Source organism: Oncorhynchus masou, chromosome 20, assembly GCF_036934945.1.
Source record: "Oncorhynchus masou masou isolate Uvic2021 chromosome 20, UVic_Omas_1.1, whole genome shotgun sequence".
NCBI classification, from domain to species: Eukaryota; Metazoa; Chordata; class Actinopteri; order Salmoniformes; family Salmonidae; genus Oncorhynchus; species Oncorhynchus masou.
In genome coordinates, this window is record NC_088231.1 from 18,634,144 (window position 1) to 18,654,908 (window position 20,765).

The 20,765-nt window shown below is 42.8% G+C and overlaps 3 protein-coding genes across 6 annotated transcripts; all 3 read left to right on the forward strand.

The window, feature by feature from the left end:
- Positions 1-49: 49 nt before the first annotated feature.
- LOC135507113 (zinc finger protein 219-like) lies at positions 50-7,337 on the forward strand. Its single transcript, XM_064926674.1, has 5 exons — positions 50-562; positions 2,206-2,342; positions 2,726-2,938; positions 5,492-5,564; positions 5,668-7,337. Exons 1-5 carry the CDS (start codon positions 268-270, stop codon positions 6,846-6,848), a joined length of 1,899 nt encoding a protein of 632 aa, XP_064782746.1. The 5' UTR covers positions 50-267; the 3' UTR covers positions 6,849-7,337.
- A 122-nt stretch (positions 7,338-7,459) lies between these two features.
- LOC135507126 (uncharacterized) lies at positions 7,460-12,313 on the forward strand. The gene is made up of 4 exons (XM_064926693.1): positions 7,460-7,469; positions 9,689-9,897; positions 11,199-11,272; positions 11,363-12,313. Exons 2-4 carry the CDS (start codon positions 9,719-9,721, stop codon positions 11,872-11,874), a joined length of 765 nt encoding a protein of 254 aa, XP_064782765.1. The 5' UTR covers positions 7,460-7,469; positions 9,689-9,718; the 3' UTR covers positions 11,875-12,313.
- A 248-nt stretch (positions 12,314-12,561) lies between these two features.
- On the forward strand, positions 12,562-20,561 carry LOC135507123 (uncharacterized). Of its 4 annotated transcripts, none has more exons than XM_064926689.1 (14): positions 12,562-13,050; positions 13,500-13,669; positions 13,809-13,872; positions 14,827-15,302; positions 15,392-15,528; positions 16,046-16,139; positions 16,252-16,414; positions 16,643-16,782; positions 16,964-17,100; positions 17,834-17,924; positions 18,035-18,369; positions 18,470-18,638; positions 18,769-18,893; positions 19,631-20,561. In XM_064926689.1, exons 1-11 carry the CDS (start codon positions 12,855-12,857, stop codon positions 18,269-18,271), a joined length of 1,905 nt encoding a protein of 634 aa, XP_064782761.1. In that variant the 5' UTR covers positions 12,562-12,854; the 3' UTR covers positions 18,272-18,369; positions 18,470-18,638; positions 18,769-18,893; positions 19,631-20,561. The 4 variants fall into 4 exon arrangements, with proteins under 4 accessions (XP_064782761.1, XP_064782762.1, XP_064782759.1 ...); XM_064926690.1 differs by having other exon boundaries at positions 12,574-13,050; positions 16,252-16,327; positions 17,831-17,924; XM_064926687.1 differs by having other exon boundaries at positions 12,575-13,050; positions 17,831-17,924.
- Positions 20,562-20,765: the final 204 nt, after the last annotated feature.

The window sequence follows — 20,765 nt, forward strand, 5'->3', positions numbered from 1 at the left end:
AGCATGTTTCTTCGTAGGTAGATTGTTGTAGCACTCCTATACGGTAGGTGGCGGTGTTAAACTTTAAATTATACAGGCCAGCATATAATTACATTACTGTGACGAGGAAAATAAAGCTAGCTACAATCAAAAGCTATCTGTCGATGTTTAGCTTCTGATATGATTGTATTTGTTTTACTAGATTGCTAGATAACTATATATCGTCATAATATAGAAAACATAAAGACTGTTTTCATATTGAAAAGGGGCCAAAAGCGTCGGGGGACAATGTCGGGTTCCGTGGTCGAGTTCCAGGCGCAGATAGCCTCAATCATGGAGGTGCTAGCCAACGCGGCTGTAGCCGAAATATGCAAAGTTGTTGACGATGGCTATGCGGTTGTACACATGGAGATGTCCCAAAGCCACAAGGAGAACGAATTTCTCCGGAGGAATATGAAATTGATGGAACTTCAGATCGCGAGGTTTCGGGCTGAGAGAAAGTTTTCAGAGGGGTCCGTCCACAATCGCTTCCATGGAATACGCCTCCTAAACAGACACAACCATCGAGAGACGGCAACGACAGGTTGGTGGTGGTGATGATGAATTTGACAGTGTGCACAAAGACTAAATTACATGAATCTTCAATTTGACCCCATCCATCAATTGTGTTTTACAAAGTTTAAAGCTAGCATAATACATCCATGATTTATGTAATGTCAATACAGTTAGGGCCCAGCTGTATTATTGACATTCCATATATGACGTCTCATGCTTACTTTGTACTGTCAATACAGCTCGGATCCCTCTAGCTCTATATACACATTACACACGTCATGAACGTATTATGCTTGCCATGTTCTTTGTAAAAATACCATTGATGGATGGGGGCGCATAGAAAGTGATAATAATTTATTAAACTGTCATCCACTATATATATATCCCATTTAGCAGACGCTTTTGTCCAAAGCGACTTACAAGTCGGCTGGGGCCACTACTTTTACATATGGGTGGCCCCATATATATAAGGTATGTGGACACTCCTTCAAATTATTGGTTTCGGCAATTTCAGCCACACCGTTGCTGACAGGTGTATAAAATTGAGCACACAGACATGCAATCTCCATAGACAAACATTGGTAGGAGAATGGCCCGTACTGGAGAGCTTGGTGACTTTCAATGTGGTACCTCCATAGGATACCACCTTGGCAACAAGTAAATTTGTCAAATTTCTGCACTGCGAGAGCTGCACCGGTCAACTGTAGGTGCTGTTATTGTGAAGTGGAAACGTGTAGGAGTAACAACGGCTCAGCCGTGAAGTGGTAAGCCACACAAGGTCAAAGAACGGGAACACCGAGTGCTTAAGCGCATAAAAAATTGTCTGTCCTCGGTTGCAACACTCACTGCTGAGTTCCAAACTGCCTCTGGACAATACATCAGCATAAAAGTGTTCGTCGGGAGCTTCATGAAATGGGTTTACATGGCCCGAGCAGCCGCACACAAGCCTAAGATCACCATGTGCAATACCAAGCATCGGCTGGAGTGGTGTTAAGCTTCTTGACATTAGACTCTGAAGCAGAGGAAACACGTTCTCTGGAGTGATGAAACACTCTGCACCATCTAGCAGTCCCGCGGGTGAATCTGGGTTTGGCGGATGCCAGGAGAACGTTACCTGCCCCAATGCATAGTGCCAACTGTAAAGTTTGGTGGGGGAGGGATAGTGGTCTGGGACTGGTTTTGGCAAGGCCCCTTAGTTACAGTGAAGGGAAATCTTAACACTTCAGCATACAATTACATTGAAGACAATTCTGTGCTTCCAACTTTCTGGCAAAAGTTTTGGGAAGGCCCTTTCCTGTTTCAGCATGACAATTCCCCCATGCACAAAGAGAAGTCCATACAGAAATGGTTTGTTGAGATCTGTGTGGAAGAACTTGACTGGCCTGCACAGAGCCCTGACCTCAACCCCATGGAACACCTTTGGGATGAATTGGAACGCCGACTGCGAGCGAGTCCTAATCGCCTAAAATCAGTGCCCGACTTAAAGCAAGTCCCCGCAGCAATGTTCCAACATCCAGTGGAAAGCTTCCCCAGAAGAGTGGAGAATGTTATAGCAGCAAAGGGGGTACCAACTCCATATTAATGCACATGATTTTTGAATGAGAGTTTTGACGAGCAGGTGTCCACATTCTTTTGGCCATGTAGTTCTAATTATTATTATTTTATTTCCAGGACCTACTTGGCAAAGCAGAAACAGACTTTCCAACAGGAGTTTTGGGAACAGCAGCATTCAAAGAGACAGACAGCCCATAGACGTGGACCAAGACGATGTCTCTCCATCAAAGCATATGGATACTACAAGTGTTGAGGTAAGTTCCAATTTTAACAGCCGATTTTAGACTGTCACAGACTTATATCTGTTTTAGTCTCGGACACCAGACACTCCCTTCCGCCTGGGGATGAGGTTATGTCTGTATAGATGTGTATGTCAGCACATTATAACCAGAGATGTTTGCAGTTAGTAAAGTAATACTCTATACTTTCAATGCATTTTTGCACAAACGGCTTGTAAACGCTCACGTAAAATACAAAAGGTGGAGTTTTACCATCCACTACACCACTGATTAGAACACAATAACAACAAGACAACTACTATGAATTTCACTATATCCCATGTCATGCCCATATCTCCATTCAGTAGATAGTGTATGCTCTGTCTCACCCACTCATCTCTTCCACTTAACACCATCAGCAGTCAGCAGAGACAGAGGAAGGGGAAACAGACCTGCTGATCATCAAGGTGGAAGGAGAAGCAGATGACCAGGACTCTAGGTTCAGCCACCCAGCTAGAACAGTGGAGGGCAGCAGAGATCTAACCACCCAACTGGCTGTAGCCACCACAGAGGACCCTGCCATCCAGTCCAGTGGCCCCAGAGGCAACAACAGCATCCACACTGCTATGGAGGTTAGTGGATCTGACCTAATCTTCCTTCAATCAGAAACAGGGATTGTGAACCAGGGACCAGAGCAGTTTACAGGACTTGAACCCAGAGCAGAGAGGCAGAGTCTGGAAGTGTGACATGAACAGGGACCTCAATTTCTTAAGAGGTTCTTTAAACCAGGTGTGGAGAGAGGTAGTAGCGACTGATGATGGCACCTCTGCAGCTCACACTAAAGTAATGGACCTAGGGAGTGGCCCAGTGGGCCCAGAAGCACAGAATAGCTCAGACATAGAAATGAGAAGTGTAGGGTTACAAATCCACAGGTTTTCCCCCAAGTCATTCCATTCTTCATCAGAACATGTGATAGTGATTGACTCTGTATCCAGTGGCCAGCAGGTAGATAGAAATTTAGAGTGGGGTCAGGTGGGTACAGCTACTACACCAGATGACAATGGGACTGGAAATAAGCAGGGAGAGGGAGGGTTTAACAGAAATGCACCAATGATTCACACCGAATCGATGAGAGACAACATGACGCAATTGGTTTCACCCGGCTTTCGGTCCTCAGAGATAAATACAGGCATGCATCTTGACACAGGAAATGTTGGTGAGGCCAACAGAGCTAGTTTGGTGTTCGTTGACAAGGCTCCATAGACGCTCTGAAATTCCAGGAAGAGGAGCTCAACAACCAGTTCATACCTCACTTCCTGTTGGAATTTTAGACCAAGCACGACAATTTCCTCTCACTTGATTAATCTTAATCACACGGTAGAACAACCGTACAGTTGCCCGAACTGCCATAAGATGTTTGTCCATGAGAGCGGCTTGCGGCAGCACGCTGTTGTCCACACCAGGAAGCGGGGGTTCGCCTGCACCTTGTGTGAGAAGAGCTTTGTGTGCTCCAGGCAGCTACAAATGCACCTGAACGTCCACACTGAGGAGAAGCCCTTCAGTTGTGCACATTGCGGACGCAGGTTCTCCCACTCCAGCAATCTGAAAAGACATCAGAAGCTTCATCATTGAGAACTGACACAGAAGCAAGAGATTCCTATTGAAAAAAGCTGTTATAGCAATATCATGAGTTCAAACATTGTCATATGTTTGCCTTAGTCTATCTATTGCATGTAAAAAAAATTTTTTAGCATTTGTTACATTTTAGTAATTTAGCAGACGCTCAAATCCAGAGCGACTTACAGGAGCAATTAGGGTTAAGTGCCTTGTTCAAGGGCACGTCGACAGATTTTTCACCTCGTCGGCTCTTGCAGAGCGCTACAAATTTGCAAAACGTATGACATGTTACGAATTACAATTTGTGTTGGCTAACGTTAGCTAGGTGATTAGATAGCTGGGTTATGTGTTAGTTTAAAGCGTTATGGGTAGGGGAAGGGTTAGCTAAAATGCAAAGTAGTTAAAGTTGTCCATAATGAGATTTGAACACTCAACCTTTCGGTTGCTAGACTTTTGCGTTATTCACCCACCCATCCACGCCGACCAACCACACTCCTTTCATTTTTGCCTTAAGTAACCTTCTTTCTTATGTAACTATACTAAACGTAACATATATTCATTTGAGGGTCACAGATTTAGATGTACTATGTTACATCTAGTCTATGAGACAAGGCTGGTTTACAATACAATGTGGTTCATGTTTACATTATCGGCATAAACTGTTAGGTTTTCTTAGTTCCTTGGCTCCTTCAAGGCCAACAGCATCATTCACTTTTAATGTCGAGTAATGCGTCCTCCCAAACCAATGTGTCTGAGGAAACACCGAAGTCAGCCTGCAGGCGCCGGGCCCGCCACAAGGAGTCACTAGAGCGCAATGAGCCAAGTAAAGCCCCCCAGCCAGACCCTCTTCTAACTCGGGTGACGCTAGGCCAATTGTGCACCGCCCTGCTGTAATGACTTGATTACACACAGGTGGATTGTATTTATCATCATTAGTCATTTAGGTCAACATTGGATCATTCAGAGATTCTCACTGAACTTCTGGAGAGAGTTTGATGCACTGAAAGTAAAAAGGGGCTGAATAATTTTGCACGCCCAATTTTTCAGTTTTTGATTTGTTAAAAAAGTTTGAAATATCCAATAAATGTCGTTCCACTTCATGATTGTGTCCCACTTGTTGTTGATTCTTCACAAAAAAATACAGTTTTATATCTTTATGTTTGAAGCCTGAAATGTGGCAAAAGGTCGCAAAGTTCAAGGGGGCCGAATACTTTCGCAAGGCACTGTATATTCTCACGTTGACCCTAAATATATATTCTCACGTTGACCCTACATAGTGTATTCTCACATTGCTTACGAATGAAATCAGTCAGTTGGCAGCAAATTATGTTTTCCTTTCAAAAGTACAGGAAATTATTGCAGTCCCAATTTTAGTTTCAAATGTTTTGAGGACAGAGAAGCTTCAGATTTTCTGTGTCCATGAGTTGAATCAGTTGATTAACATCTTAATTCAAGCCATTAGATCAATATTATAGCCTAGTAATATCTGAGTTATAATAGACCTGCATTTGTTTGAGAGCTTTGTAGAGCTCATGTCTGTCTACTTAATTCCTCCCTCCTCTTTTCAGGCCAAATCTACTGTGGAAGGGGAGAGAGAACTCCAGCCATGGAAGAAAGAAGAGGGTCTGAGGGAGATGCCAGGTAATGATTTATGGATTGCTGTAATGAAAAATGACATACTGATTGACAACCTCATTGTTTTATTTGACTGCATATGACCATCATGCTTTTGTTGTCTCTTCAGGCACTGATAGTGGCCACAGAATGACAGACCCAAACACACCGACCTCTCTACACACGGACCAAACAGAGCTCACTGAGCAGCTCAGAACCAAACACAGCATAGTGACTGTCAACAGATCAGACACTGTTTTCAAGTCAGACCCGGAGCCTGAGAGCCTGAGCCAGGTGCTCCAACTCACAGGTCCAGGACCTGTTGCTAAACAGCAGCGCAGCCTAAACCGCGAGAGAACAACCGATCTGCCTGTAAACTCCCGTAAGCGAAGAGGCAGTGATATAGCGAATGATCGGCCGTCTTGTTCTAGTTATGCTGCCGAGAGAGTCTCAGGAAGCCCCTCGCCTCTCAAAAAGGTGAACCCCATTCCCCCACTTCCTCAGATGGTGAGGGGTGAACACGAGAATTCCCAGGGCAGTTCAGAGGTCAAGTCTGAGGTCATAGTTATTGACCCCCTCCATGTTGACGAGGGGGAAGATGGGGATGGCACGCCCTCGTCCTGGAGACAAGGTGACATCATGGAACCCAGGCGTCATCAAGGAGGACATAGTGAAGCAGATTCCATGCTTCTCGGAGGACATTTGAGTAACGCTTATCATCATCCTCACCCAGGTGTCCAGCCAGCAGCGAGACAGAACTCATCTGACAATCACTTCTACACCATTGGCTTGGACGGCGCATTCAACAACCGCCTCGGCACCTTTCAGAACCCCGCAACCACCGCCACTGCTCCATTGGACGAGGGAACCGGGGAGCTGCAGTTCCCCACCTGGGTGGATTTCCCTGGGAGCGCCCCCGACACCCACCTCGGCGACGGGACTGGGACTCATCAGGACAGAGCGGAGAGGGAGAAGTCCTACAGGTGCACCTTCTGTGAGAGGGAGTACCCTCACCTGTGTCAGCTCAAGATGCACCAGAGGGTCCACACGGGGGAGAAACCGTACGAGTGCGCCCTGTGTGGGAAGCAGTTCAGCCAGTTGTGCGGCCTGAAGCGGCACCAGAGAGTACACACAGGGGAGAAACCTTTCAGATGCGCTCAATGTGGGAAACAGTTCTCTCATTCCAGCAACCTGAAAGTGCATCAGAGTGTCCATACAGGGGAAAAACGTTTCCACTGCACCCAGTGTGGAAAAAACTTCTCCTTTCTGAGCAATCTGATAAGACACCAGGCAGTTCACGCAAGGAAATGATAGGTTGTATTGATTTGTTGTGTTGATTTAGGATTGTGTTTTCTGAATTGAATGGAAATTGAATGAGGTGCGTAATTGCTCTGGCTGAATGCTGCAACTCTGAATTTTTCGACTTGTTAGTTACACACGTGTTCAACCAGTTAGCAAGTCTGAGATTTCCGAGTTTCCCAGTTCCTACAAGCACCTACACGCAGCATTAGAGGTCGTTACCTGTTCTTTGTATTCACTATTATTTTATATTCTGGAGCAATTTGTAAAACTTTTTTTTTTTTAAGAATGACTCAATGTTTGCTGCAGATTTGTTGTATTGGTTCAACATACAGTAAGTATCATGTTGTCTATAAAGTTAAACTTTTTATTATACAACTTCCTACAATATTTGTGTAGTTGAAAATAATCAGGCCAGAATAAGATTGTCACAAGGAACATGCTTGTGTTAAAGTTAACGTTTTTTGTGATGTTTTGAGAAATAAACCAACTCATGGAAAATGAGACAATATAACATATTTTGTCTTTGAGAATAATGCATAAAGCTTTATCGTCAGACGGTAAACTGTGATCTCAGTGATTACGCCCTCTCCGGAAGTGGATGGTTTAACCCCGGAAAAGGGTATTGCGCGGGTAAGTTAGTTTGTTTGCCAGCTAGCCTGCTTAGTAAGGTTGGCTTCATAGCAATCACAGAAAAATAAAGTGGTGACAGCTGTATAGAAGTACGGTATTTGAAAAGAGTTAAAGGGTATATTGGGAGGTGGTGTCCCGTCCCCCCAGGCCGTTTGCATGGTGTACTTTACTACCCGATAGGATCATGTAGTGGAATGGTAACGTTAGTGGGTTCTTAATGAGTGTAGGTGGCAGCTGCAGAGAAATACTTTGGTGTACGAGATTTTACTGCAGAAGAAGTAATGGGGGTGATTTTAATGAAATAGGGGTATATACTGTAGGTGTCGGGTTAGTTGGTGGATTTATTTATTTTAGGAACAGGAATAATGAGAATTTAATGTAGGTAGGAAATGACTGGCCTCACTTTAGTACAGCAGCGGTGTATGTACATTTAAATTGTATGCGATAGGCCAATCCCGAAGAAGATAATCAAATCAAATTGATTTATAAAGCCCTTCTTACATCAGCTGATATCTCAAAGTGCTGTATAGAAACCCAGCCTAAAACTCCAAACAGCAATGCAGGTGTAGAAGCAATGCAGAGAAGAGGCTAGCTGGCTTGTGCTTGTAGTCAAATAATAAAAAAAGATGTTAAACGAAATCTTTTTTCGTGCGCGTGTAGCGTCCATTATGGAAACTTTAACAGCAGCAGCCATGCGAGCAATGTGTCAAATAATGGAAGAAAGCTACATTGCCCTTCGTGTGGAAATGGAGTGTAGCCATGAACCGAACAGGAAGCCCCTGACGATGGAGAAGGAGAGTGTGCAAGCATTCAACCCTTGCCGTTCTCCTGATCGTATACAAATGGAAGGTGAGATCACAAATCAAATTATTTGTCACATGCGCCGAATACAACGTGTAGACCTTACCGCGAAATGCTTACTTAACATTACAAGCACTTGACCAACAATGCTGTTTTTTTAAGTAAGGGTGGGTGTGGGCAATATACCAGGGGTACCAATATACCAGGGGTACCAATATACCAGGGGTACCAATATACCAGGGTTACCAATATACCAGGGGTACCAATATACCAGGGGTACCGAGTCAATGTGCTGTGGTACAGGTTAGTCTTGGTAATATGTACTGTACCAGTCAAGTTTGGACACACCTACTCATTCAAGGGTATCTCTTTATTTTCTGCATTGTAGAATAATGGTGAAGACATCGAAACTAGGAAATAACACAAATAGAATCATGTAGTAACCAAAAAAGTGTTAAACATTTCAAAATTAATTTTATATTTGAGTTTCTTCAAAGTAGCCACCCTTTGCCTTGATGACAGCTTTGATCACCCAACCAGCTTCATGGAGTAGTCACCTGGAATGCATTTAATTTAACAGGTGTGCTTTGTTAAATGTTAATTTGTGGAATTTCTTCACTTCTTAAATGTGTTTGAGGCAATCAGGTCTGTTGTGACAAGGTAGGGGTGGTATACAGAAGATAGCCCTATTTGATAAAACACCAAGTCCATATTATGGTAAGAACAGCTCAAATAAGTAATGAGAAACGACAGTCCATATTTACTTTAAGACACGCAAGTCAGTCAATCTGGAAAATTTCAACTCATAAAAAAGGTGCCATAGATTTTAACTAACCTGCTCTTGGCGATATTAAAACATAATTTCAATTCAAGCGTAGACAATATGCAGTAATGTATTGGGCCTATAGCCTACTGCACAAACCTGTTTTTTTATATATATATTTTTTTTTAAATCTGAGCGGAAGAGCTCGGCTGACATTTTGACTCTGATCTTGACTCAGAAAAGGTTGGTGACCACTGATCTAGAGGTTAGCTCTGCCCTAGACCAGAGCTAGAAGATAGCTAGCTACCTATAACCCTGTATGGGTGGTTGCTTGGCCCACACTCAATCTTGGGTTAGGGTTAACTATCACCTAGCCCTTTTGACTGCAATATGGCTTGTGTAAATGAGAGCAAGCGATCATCCAGGTAAACGCTACACATTGGGGGTGAATGAAGGAGTCAGTTGTCCCCAATAAATGTGGGATCCAATGTAAATGCCTCTAAGTACAGATCATCATTAGCTGTAACACTATGCAGTCAATGTTATGGCAACTCTTTTTTTCTAGTAAGTTAGATATTATGGAATATGGGCCTTCGTAGCTAGGGTACTAAAGGTACTGTGATTCACTGTACCCAAATCTTAATTGGTATGTTAGCCCACCAGGTTTGAGGAAAAACCCCTGTTGATGAACAGCAGGATGAAGACGAGGCCAGCGGTGCTGATATGGAAGATGATCCCATGGACCACTATGATCCCACAGGTCATGATGATTACACTCCACTGTTACCGATGTCATCGCAAGGACCATCACAGCCTGTTAAACCAAAGACCACATCCTCTCTGGTTAAGCTTACGGAAGATGAGGTCAGTGGAGCTTGTGATCATATACTGGGGGCCTAATTCATAAATGAGACTATATGAATTATACTCACATTCCGTAGAAAATTATAAGTTTCAATGACATGTACGAACAATACCAAGGTAAACAATGCAACTTCTTAATGTTAAAACAAATAAGAAGCATAATTTAACATTTCATATCTAGATAGCTAACTTGTACTAAAAGTTGGCTGGCTGGCTAACTTGTACTAAGAGTTGGCTGGCTGGCTAACTTGTACTAAGAGTTGGCTGGCTGGCTAACTTGTACTAAGAGTTGGCTGGCTGGCTAACTTGTACTAAGAGTTGGCTGGCTGGCTAACTTGTACTAAGAGTTGGCTGGCTGGCTAACTTGTACTAAGAGTTGGCTGGCTGGCTAACTTGTACTAAGAGTTGGCTGGCTGGCTAACTTGTACTAAGAGTTGGCTGGCTGGCTAACTTGTACTAAGAGTTGGCTGGCTGGCTAACTTGTACTAAGAGTTGGCTGGCTGGCTAACTTGTACTCAGAGTTGGCTGGCTGGCTGCTAACTTGTACTAAGAGTTGGCTGGCTGGCTAACGGTACTAAGAGTTGGCTGGCTGGCTAACGTGTACTAAGAGTTGGCTGGCTGGCTAACGTGTACTAAGAGTTGGCTGGCTGGCTAACTTGTACTAAGAGTTGGCTGGCTGGCTAACTTGTACTAAGAGTTGGCTGGCTGGCTAACTTGTACTAAGAGTTGGCTGGCTGGCTAACTTGTACTAAGAGTTGGCTGGCTGGCTAACTTGTACTAAGAGTTGGCTGGCCGGCTAACTTGTACTAAGAGTTGGCCGGCCGGCCGGCCAACTTGCACTAAGAGTTGGCTGGCTGGCTAACGTGTACTTAGAGCTGGCTGGCTGGCTGGCTAACGTGAGTTGGCTGGCTACGTTGCTTTCATATGTTTGGGACATTGAATATATGTGAACATTCCATGATATTTGCTATCCACAGTGTGTTGTGTTGGAGGCAGTAATGTGTTATTGTCTGTGGTTGTTTGTGTGTGATGTCAGATATATATATTTTGTATATTAATGTGCCTTACCCCTAATCCTTAATATAATCCTATCGTTTCTGCATACACTTTAATTGATACTCCAATAAATATGGCACCATAGAACTCTGTTAATCCCCACAATTAGCCGATCTCATTATTTTTTTACTGACATTAAGTTATTTGTTACAGGTGCACCATTCGATTGTTCCTGTCAATTCTCTACTATCGCTCACAAGATGTACAACCTGCTGCAAATTGTTCCACTGTCCACTTTGTTTCAGCTTTAAACCAACCAAATGCTCAAGATTACAGCGCCATGTTGATGTGCACCTGAAAAATGCGGTGTCTTTCAAAGGTATGTGGATGTTTTAACCATGTAGTCTGGTAGATTGTATTATCATTCTTGTCAAGATGTGCTTTACTCATTTCCATCTAATTTTTCTAGATAAAAAGATTTGTAAATGCAATTTGGACTGTAGGACAGATGGCCGTTATCACTGCCCCCAGTGTGAGAGAACTATCATCAGGAGGGATGCCATGACAAGTCATCTGCTGTTGTGTCAAGGGGCTTCCGTTCCTGTTTCATCAGCTGCACTGCCCTCTATGCATGCTGTACTGCCCATGCCTGCTGTAAACCAGCGTATTAAAATCACCACCCATATCCAACTGCCTCAAAGTCCAGCCTATAGGACTCTGACGACTATGTGTGATCACTGTGGCTTTGTGCTCCTGAGAAAGAACTTGAAGCAGCACCTGCTGAGGAAACACCCGGAGATAGCCACTCCATTGGAGGGAGCAGAATCAGATCCTGTGTCTGTGGCACAACAACACGGCACCGTGAAACATGCTGAAGGGACCAGACGGAGACTGGCCGCCACCTGCACCATATGTGGGCGTACGGTGACCATGAAGAACATGCGAGCACACATGAACAGAAAACACACTGATTCCTGGTAGATGCCTGCTTTGCAAACATAGGCATTATAGCCTGATCCCAGATCTGTTTGTGCTTTTGCCTTTTGTCATTGAGAAGCAAAACAATTTGGTCAAGAAAAAGAGTACAAGGAGTAGAATGTTAGCAAAACAGGTTCTGGATTCCAGGATATAGGCTTCATGCATCAACTACTTAATTGATGCCTGAATTCTATTTTTTTATATATATTTTTATAACAAATCTTGTACATTCATGTTGTATATATTTTTTACCATACAAATGGAGAAAATTGCATTTGTTAATCTGACCCTTCAGTGTTATTGGGTTAAGGTTATGACCTGGCTGCCAGTTCCATTTCCAAGGCCTGAGTGCTGGTCTTGCAAACAAGCACAACAAACAATTGGGGAGAATTTATAGAATAGAATTTATACCACTATAAACATTTAGTTATTTTGAACATTTCTTGCAGTCTCTATAACTTGTTAAAGTTGACTATTGTACAAAGTATGTTGAAAAGCTGGGGAATCATGCTCCACTCACACACCAAATAATGTGGTTCAAATCTAGGCTGTTATAATCAAGTTATTTAGCTTAGAATGTTATAGCTGTAGAAAGGTACATAGCAGCTCATAAAATCAAGAGGATGAGAATGTTTGAAAGTTTGTTCAGGTAGTTTGTCTTGTTCTTGTTTAGTGGGAGAGAGAGAACTCCACTTATGCTGTTGGGAAATTTTGTATTAATAGTTTGAGTATCAAACGAAATCAACAAAAGATGTAAGAAGCTGCTCGACTCAAGGGCGTATCTAAACGTGTATTTACGGTATTTTACCGGCCCGCCCAACCTCATCAGCTGTCCGGAATTAATCCAAAGAAAACTTCCGGAGGAGGTGAAGATGTGTGAAAAGGTGAAGCCACCATCTGATAACAAAGAGGATGTTCACTGTAGCCTTCTCACATCACAGTAGGAACAAATTAGATTGATTGTTGTCGTCTACTTGGTAACCATGTCGCACGAACTCGCTTTTCGTTGTCGCGTCACCTCCATTATGGAAGCTTTGACAGAAACAGTCGTGCAAGAAATCTGTCAATTTATGGGAGAAAGCTATGCTGCTCTTCGAGTGGAAATGTTGCATGAACAAAATAAAAAAGAGACAAGGATGGAGAAGCCAGCGAACTGCCCCAAGAACATTTCAAAACCTGGTGAGATGTTAACAGTTAGCTATTTAGTGTACAACACACATTTTAGCGTCTGGTGTACATCCATGGTTTAATTAGGCAATAATGTACGAGGGGGTGTGGTATATGGCCAAAATACCACGGCTAAGGGCTGTTCTTCTGCACAACGCATCGCAGAGTGTCTTGACACAGCCTTTAGCCGTGGTATAATGACCATATACCACAAACACCCGAGGTGCCTTATTGCTATTATAAACTGTTTTCCAACGTAATTAGAGCACTAAATATAAATGTTCAGTGTACGGTCTGAAATACCATGGCTGTCAGCAAATCAACATTCAGGGCTTGAACCACCCAGTTTATAACACGCAATAACCCGAGTGCTAAACCACCACTATAGCGGTGTCTGTAAAATATATATATATAAATATAAATAATCATTAATGCGTCTATTTTCATTACTTGTATGTTAGTTAGCCCACCAAGTTTGGGAAACTTTCCAATCGTGGGGCAGATCCTGAATAAACAAGAGGCCAACTATCATTGGCTAGAAGACGGTGCTGTTTTTGAAGGCCTAGCATCACCGGTGCCAAAGACTGAGAGACGAGAGCCATCACAGCCCCCCGGTCAGATTACAGACACGGTAAATTCAGTTTGGTTTGTCCCACCTACTTTGTAAGTGAGGACCACCACACGAGATGTTTGTGTTGTTGTTGCATCCCCAACATAACTGGCTGTAGTTTAGAACGTGATTGATCAATAATGACATTGTCTTTTGGAAGGTACCATGGCCAGTATGGCTCATCAAACAGGAGGAAATGGCTGATGATGATTTGGAATCGGACGGTTAGTTGAAGCAACTATTTTCAATCAGGATGTGAAGTATTTTATTTCCCTTGTATTACATTGTGTATTTGTCATAATTATATAAGTAATTTATTTTTGTAATGTACATTAAAAAAAATCCATTACAAAAACATATATATATATATATGAACAACAACTTAGACACACAAACACACTACATTTCATCTGCCCAGACCAGCATGCTCACACCCCATCCCTAGTGCCTGCATTATTGTTTGCCGCTTGGCCTTAAATTGAACCGATTCATTTCTTGGTCGCCCTTACTAATTCAATAATAAATCATTACATTTTTCCATTGTGTCAATGTCAGCGGATTGATTGACTTCCAAGTCAAGTTTTTCAAGATGAGTGGTGATAAAAGAATCGTCCAGCCCATTGGGTAACTCACTACACCCCAATATGTCATGTCTTAAAATATGCAGACTGATGGATTAAAAATACATTTACATTGTAATACTTCTGACAGCCAACTTTGTAGCTCCAACCACAATTTCTGAGTATTATAGCATTCCCAGAAAGCATTATTGGGTCATTAATAGTTTTACACTTAAGACATGACTCTGCCGTTGTGCTGAATTGTGTCTCTTGTATAATCAATTATATACATTATACTGTATTAAGCGTACATTTGTTTACTGTAATTTTGGTAGTTATTCTCCATCTTTCCCTCCATCTTGTGTCAGCATCAGTTATTTTTCAAATCTTGGTTTTAATAGTTTTTTGGGTTTTTTTTTCCTAAGAGATTGTCAGTTGGATATGCTCTCTGCTTTCTAACAAACATGAAGGCAAGACAAACTGTTTGATTTACGCTAATCAATGTGGTCTTTATTTTATTTTGCACTTGTAAAGACCCTCACAAAGTAAACTATCCCTTTTAATGAGTCATTGTAAAGCTAGCTCTGTGACAGTCATTGTTGGTGACCTCATTTCCAGGTTACGGCGAGTGGATTCCAGAGACTCCCAAGGCAAGCCAGAATATCACAGGAGAAAGTGATGAGGAAGAGAGAAGTCAAGCCTCTGGGGGATCCAGAGAACTTGGACTCAACGACTTCAAGAGAGAACCGAGTCCGTTGTTGGTGTCAGCTGAGGATGCTGTGACACCTATAAAGACAAAGTATAAAGCACGCATGTTAGAACACACTGGGAAGCCACGTTTCCGCTGCGATATCTGTGGTGAGAAATTCCAGCGTCAGAGCGGCTTGACCAGGCACCAGCGGCACAAACACAACACCGTGAAAACCTATAGTTGCACTGTGTGTGGGAAAGGGTTCACCTACATCAAATCCCTCAACACGCATGAGCTCACGCACTCTGATGTCTCTATCAGTTCAACTATAACTCTGGATGAAGCCAAGGCAAGGAAAAGAGGTCTGACTGATGAACCCACAGACAGAAATGCAGCAAGAGATGTGAGTTGTGTAAAATGTTGCCCATTACCAGTACCTTGAAGATGCACGACTGATCACAAGGCGTCCATTGTTTTGATGTGTTTTTCTAGATGATCAGTGCCATCCTTCACTCAAAGCCAGGTGGAGAAAAGGTGTTCCAGGAGTATGGGAAAACCAAAGGTCTTACGGATAGCACACGGAGACTGATGGTGAACATTATTGTGGCCGACATGATGGAAAATCATGGGTACGTATGATGACAAATGGTATAATATTTAAGTGTATGATGTGTCAAACTTAAAAGGTATTAGACACCCCAAAATGAAAGTCTGCTAGATGTTTTCAGACCTAAAAAGCAGACTACTGTCAATATACTGTATTGCTTGATAGATTTCTGTTGCCAATTCTTTCTGTTAATTTTGAGGTATAGTTACTATATCCACAAACCAATGGTTAAGAATGGAAACATGGCTTGACAGTAGTGTACTTTTGAGGTATGAAAACATCTTAAAAGCTTTCATTTTAGAGTGCCCTTTGACACAAGCTCCATTACTGTGGCATTATGATTTTAGGTCTGAAACACCAGTCATGCATGCATTCCCTGTTGAGTTCAAGCCTGTCTGTTAATACCGAGGGGGTTTCCTTAGAAACATCCCTCCGCTTTAGATCACAACATGTGGTGGGGCTTCAGTTTTGCTGAGAAATTAATCACTGATTATCGCTTTTACTAGAATTGTTACTGTTTTATTTGATCTTCCTCGAAGTAGGATCCCCCCATCAAGTGTCCGCACCAACTACGCCCTGGGGATTGTGACTTTATTCCCCTACTTGAATGATCCAGATTCAGAGCATGGCTATGTAAGTATGAACGGAGGACTGAATTCTCTCTCAGCGGATACCAGGCCGACAGTTCCAGAATGTTAAATTAAATGGTGTTGATAATTTAACTGTTTCCTTTTTTGATTGATAGGAACAATATTACGACGCAGCTAGTGGGTCTGGTTATCTGACCTGGAGAATAAAGACAGTGGGGCGCAACAAATCATGTAAGACCAAGAGGAGATCCAAGTCCACCTATCAAAATGGTCCAAAGGCTCAACACAGTTCCCCTTCAGCTGTTGAGGAACTGTTAGGTGATGAATGCAAAGGCACAGCTAAGTTACTCCTGCACAATATTATCCCAATTATTTGCTAATTTCACTCATCTGTTATCAGTTGATTGAGACATTTGGTAAATCATTGTTGGGTTGTTTTTGTCATGTCCATCAGATTGTAGTTAGAGCTCTTTAGCAAATAGTAGTAATGGTAGGGAGTTTTTTTGCAGAATTTTCCCTGAAAGTTACATCTTTGTATTCTTTCAGATGAACAAGTGTCCATATCTGAGGTCTTGATCTGCTCAGTTGGGTCTGATTCCTCTGGATCAGCTTTAACTCTGGAAAAATCCAAGGCACGAAAAAGACGTCTGACTGATGAACCTACAGACAGAAATGCAGCAAGAGATGTGAGTTGTGTAAAATGCTGCTGTTAGCTCCACTACTAGCGCGTTAGTGATATTACTTTAAAACACGTGTAGCTGTTTCTGTTCCGCCTATTTACATACCCTTGTCTTCTTGTCCATTACCAGTATCTTGAAGATGCTCGACTGATCACAAGGCGTCCATTGTTTTGATGTGTTTTTCTAGATGATCAGTGCCATCCTTCACTCAAAGCCAGGTGGAGAAAAGGTGTTCCAGGAGTATGGGAAAACCAAAGGTCTTACGGATAGCACACGGAGACTGATGGTGAACATTATTGTGGCCGACATGATGGAAAATCATGGGTACGTGAATAATTCAATGTGTTAGAAATGTGTGATGACGGGGCCTACCGGGTGGCGCAGTGGTTGCAGTGCTAGCTATTCCACCAGAGACTCTGGGTTCGAGCCCTGGGAGGCCCACTGGCCTAGCGTCGTCTGGGTTAGGGAGGGTTTGGCCGGCAGGGACATCCTTGTCTCATCGCACACTAGCGACTCCTGTGGCGGGCCGGGCGCAGTGCATGCTGACCAGGTCGCCAGGTGTATGGTGTTTCCTTGGTGCAGCTGGCTTCCGGGTTGGATGTGCGCTGTGTTAAGAAGCAGTGCGGCTTGGTTGGGTTGTGTTTCGGAGGACGCATGGCTCTCGACCTTCGCCTCAATGCAGCGATGAGACAAGACAGTAACCACTAACAATTGGATACCACGGAATTGGGGAGAAAAAGGGGGTAAAAGTCAAAAGAAATGTTGTTTAACTGCATGATTTTAGTCAAACTTCGAGTACCTACCTGTGTGTTCATACTGGTGGGTTTCCACAGCTTAAGATCAAACCATGTAGCGGGGCTGACAAAACGTCAATTTATTAAATATTTTATTCAACCTATTTAACTAGGCAAGTCACTTGAAATTCAAATAACTGTTCATTTCCTGATGGAACTTCCTATGTACTGATGGGTGGATGCATACAATACACATAAAAACATAAAACAGTATTTTATTTTAAACATTTTATTGACATTTTTTGTAATCTTCCTTGAAGGAGGATCCCCCCATCAAGTGTCCGCACCAACTACGCCCTGGGGATTGTGACTTTATTCCCCTACTTGAATGATCCAGATTCAGAGCATGGCTATGTAAGTATAAATGTAGGACTGAATTCTCTCTCGGGATACCAGGCCAAAAGTTCCAGGACATTAAAATGGCGTTCATCTTTTTTTAAAACTGTTTTCTTATTGATTGACAGGAAAAATATTATGATGCAGCTAGTGGGTCTGGTTACCTGGCCTGGAGAATAAAGACAGTGGGGCGCAACACGTCATGTAAGACCAAGAAGAGAACCAAGCCCACCTATCAAAATGGTCCCAAGGCTCAGCGAAGTTGCCCTTCAGCTGTTGAGCAGCTTTCGGGGATGAATGCAAAGAGGCGATATCTGTGCTTCAGCATACAACAACTAATGAGTCACTGGTTCGAGAGAAGATGATGGCAACGTTCCAATACAGACAGCAGGTGGTTCATGATCCGGGGAAGTCCTCAACTGTCCTAGATGTCTTCCCCAGATTCCTTGACACTACGGGCTTGGTAAGACTGTATGAATAGAATTCATAATGTTTTGGTGATTTTTAAAAGAAAGTGGAAAGATAATTCATTTTGAATGTTTTTGTTGTTGAATGTACTTCAGATCAACCAAGATTTCACCAGACTTTTCGGAGAGGTGGTGTCTGGGACATTTATGGCGAAGTGGCCAACATTTTTCAAACCCAGGGTCATCGCAGATTGCAAAACCCTTCCCTTCAGTGAACCTGTGGAAGACCTCCTCTCATCTGCTCAGCAGGAATCCAATGATTATGGTACTAGTGCAGAACTCAAATATGTTCTTTGGTATTTCCAATGACTTTTCTAACTTGACCATACATTGTTAGAGTGAAACTGGCATGTGAGCTTTTACTGAGCATTTCTTGTTTTCAACTGAAAAATTAGGATGGGAGAGTGACTTGGCAGCCATTTTGTTGCTTCTGCATCTCCTACCCCCGACCTCAAAGGGCCCAAAGACCGCAAAGATCCGTACCTCTCAAGCTGCTGACCATCTGGTTAGATTTCTGAAGGTTTGTGCACCTTTCTTTAGGACAGTACTTGTTAACAATAGAGCTCCTGTTAGCCCCTCCCCTGGGGTTAACAGGAGCTTTATGATAGTTTCACATAATGTTATCCAGAGGTGTAGCCAAAGTCAATTATATCCCATGTAAATAGGATAACCATCCATTTTATCAAACTCTGAGCGCATATTTGAGTGAAAATATAGTTAAACTAAACCCTCATTGCTAGGTTGCTTAGATTAAGATTATGATCACTTTATTGGTCAATTGCATATAAGGTCCAACCAAAATTTGACTTTCGCTTTTAACCCAACCCCGCTGAAAGACACATGCATATTCAGGTTTTGGAGAGGTGCGGGGGGGCTGCCACACTGGGTGCCTGGGGAGCTGCTGTTGTGGGAAGTAAATTGCCCGTGGGCACAACGGAAGGCAATAGCATCTAGAATGGAACTGGCATCCCTCTGCCTGCTTACTCACCTCTAACCGCTAGGCCAGCGTTTCCCAACTCAAGTACCCTCAACAGCACACGTTGCATCCCCTGACAAACTCACTTGATTCAACTTAACGGCTTGATGATTAGTTGACATGTTTCAGGTGTGCTTGTCCAGTGCTACAATAAAAGGTGTACTGTTGAAGGTACTGGAGTTGGGAGCCACTGTGCCAGGCTACTTGCCTAGTGGTCATGTGGTCTGCCCTCGGGATTGTGGAACATGTTATTTACTGTTGTCTTGTACTCTTTTCCTCAGGTAGGGACAAGTATGGTGACCTTCCTTGAGACAGTTGGATATGAGCAGCAGCCCTTCCTCCTCTGTGTCGGTGAAAGGAAGAACAGCCTTCAGAAGTTTTACATCGTCGTTGACCAGAAGGCCATCCCATGCAAGGCCCAAACATCAGTGGCAGCATTTGACGAGCTCTTTAAGGCACACTATGTCTTCAGTGTGTCCTACCATGAAGCGTTGTGTAACTTCTACACATTCATCCAGACCACCGTGTACGGTATCGACGTGGGGAAGGCAAAGGAGTCCTCTAGAGTCAAGGAGATTAGAGTAAGGCTGCTTAACAAAGACCAGGGGAGTGGTGCCGCCGGAGCGCAAGGGAGCGGTGCTCCCGTCCTTTTTGCAATTTGAGAATATAAGTTAGTAGTTGAATAGAATAGAGCAGTATCACCATCTGCTCTATTTCACTCCTGAAACAGTAACTCAAGAAGATCTAAGTGCGTATCCCCATGAAGCTGATTGAGATCAAATGATTGTCATGCAGATGCAGTTTGGACATTTCACCTGTAAAACTCAAATAATTATTGTTCACCAATGACACTGATGGCCTATTTGTAAATTAGATGCCCTCAAACACCAAGTTAGGCATATTACATTTTAGTGAGAGAGTATGAGCATAGGGCAGATGTTGCAGTTGGAGAATGCATTTTGTGCATATTGTATTATAATATTAATTACGTTACATCTGTCAGTACAAACTTTGATTGTAAAATTATGTAATTCACTTTTTGGGGATTGGCTCCCGACCCTAACAAAAACAAATGGCACTATACCACTTACATAGATATGTGAATTGAGATGTGTTTACTTGTTTTATTTGTAAAATACACTACAGCAGTTGTGCATTGCTTTTTTGACAAGTTTCATCATGGTTTGTCAATAAAACGTAATTGAATCTGGACAGCAATTGTTGTAGATGATAATCAATCAATTGAAATAAATTAAGCCCTAATCTATGGATGTCACATAACTGGAAATACAGATATGCATACATTTATGTAAAAACCAAAAGGTAGGGGCGTGGATCAGAAAACCAGTCAGTATCTGGTGTGACCACCATTTGCCTAATGCAGCGAGATATCTCCTTCGCATAGTGTTATTCCAC

Excerpts from the sequence above, each read along its gene's own strand:
- LOC135507113 (XM_064926674.1), top strand. The coding sequence starts at position 268 with ATGTCGGGTTCCGTGGTCGAGTTCCAGGCGCAGATAGCCTCAATCATG. Across the intron at positions 2,343-2,725 it reads TGGATACTACAAGTGTTGAG|CAGTCAGCAGAGACAGAGGA; the intron begins GTAAGTTCCAAT and ends TAACACCATCAG. Across the intron at positions 2,939-5,491 it reads GCATCCACACTGCTATGGAG|GCCAAATCTACTGTGGAAGG; the intron begins GTTAGTGGATCT and ends TCCTCTTTTCAG.
- LOC135507126 (XM_064926693.1), top strand. The coding sequence starts at position 9,719 with ATGAACAGCAGGATGAAGACGAGGCCAGCGGTGCTGATATGGAAGATG. Across the intron at positions 9,898-11,198 it reads TTAAGCTTACGGAAGATGAG|CTTTAAACCAACCAAATGCT; the intron begins GTCAGTGGAGCT and ends ACTTTGTTTCAG. Across the intron at positions 11,273-11,362 it reads AAATGCGGTGTCTTTCAAAG|ATAAAAAGATTTGTAAATGC; the intron begins GTATGTGGATGT and ends TAATTTTTCTAG.
- LOC135507123 (XM_064926687.1), top strand. The coding sequence starts at position 12,855 with ATGTCGCACGAACTCGCTTTTCGTTGTCGCGTCACCTCCATTATGGAA. Across the intron at positions 16,140-16,251 it reads CAGATTCAGAGCATGGCTAT|GAACAATATTACGACGCAGC; the intron begins GTAAGTATGAAC and ends TTTGATTGATAG. Across the intron at positions 17,925-18,034 it reads CAGATTCAGAGCATGGCTAT|GAAAAATATTATGATGCAGC; the intron begins GTAAGTATAAAT and ends ATTGATTGACAG.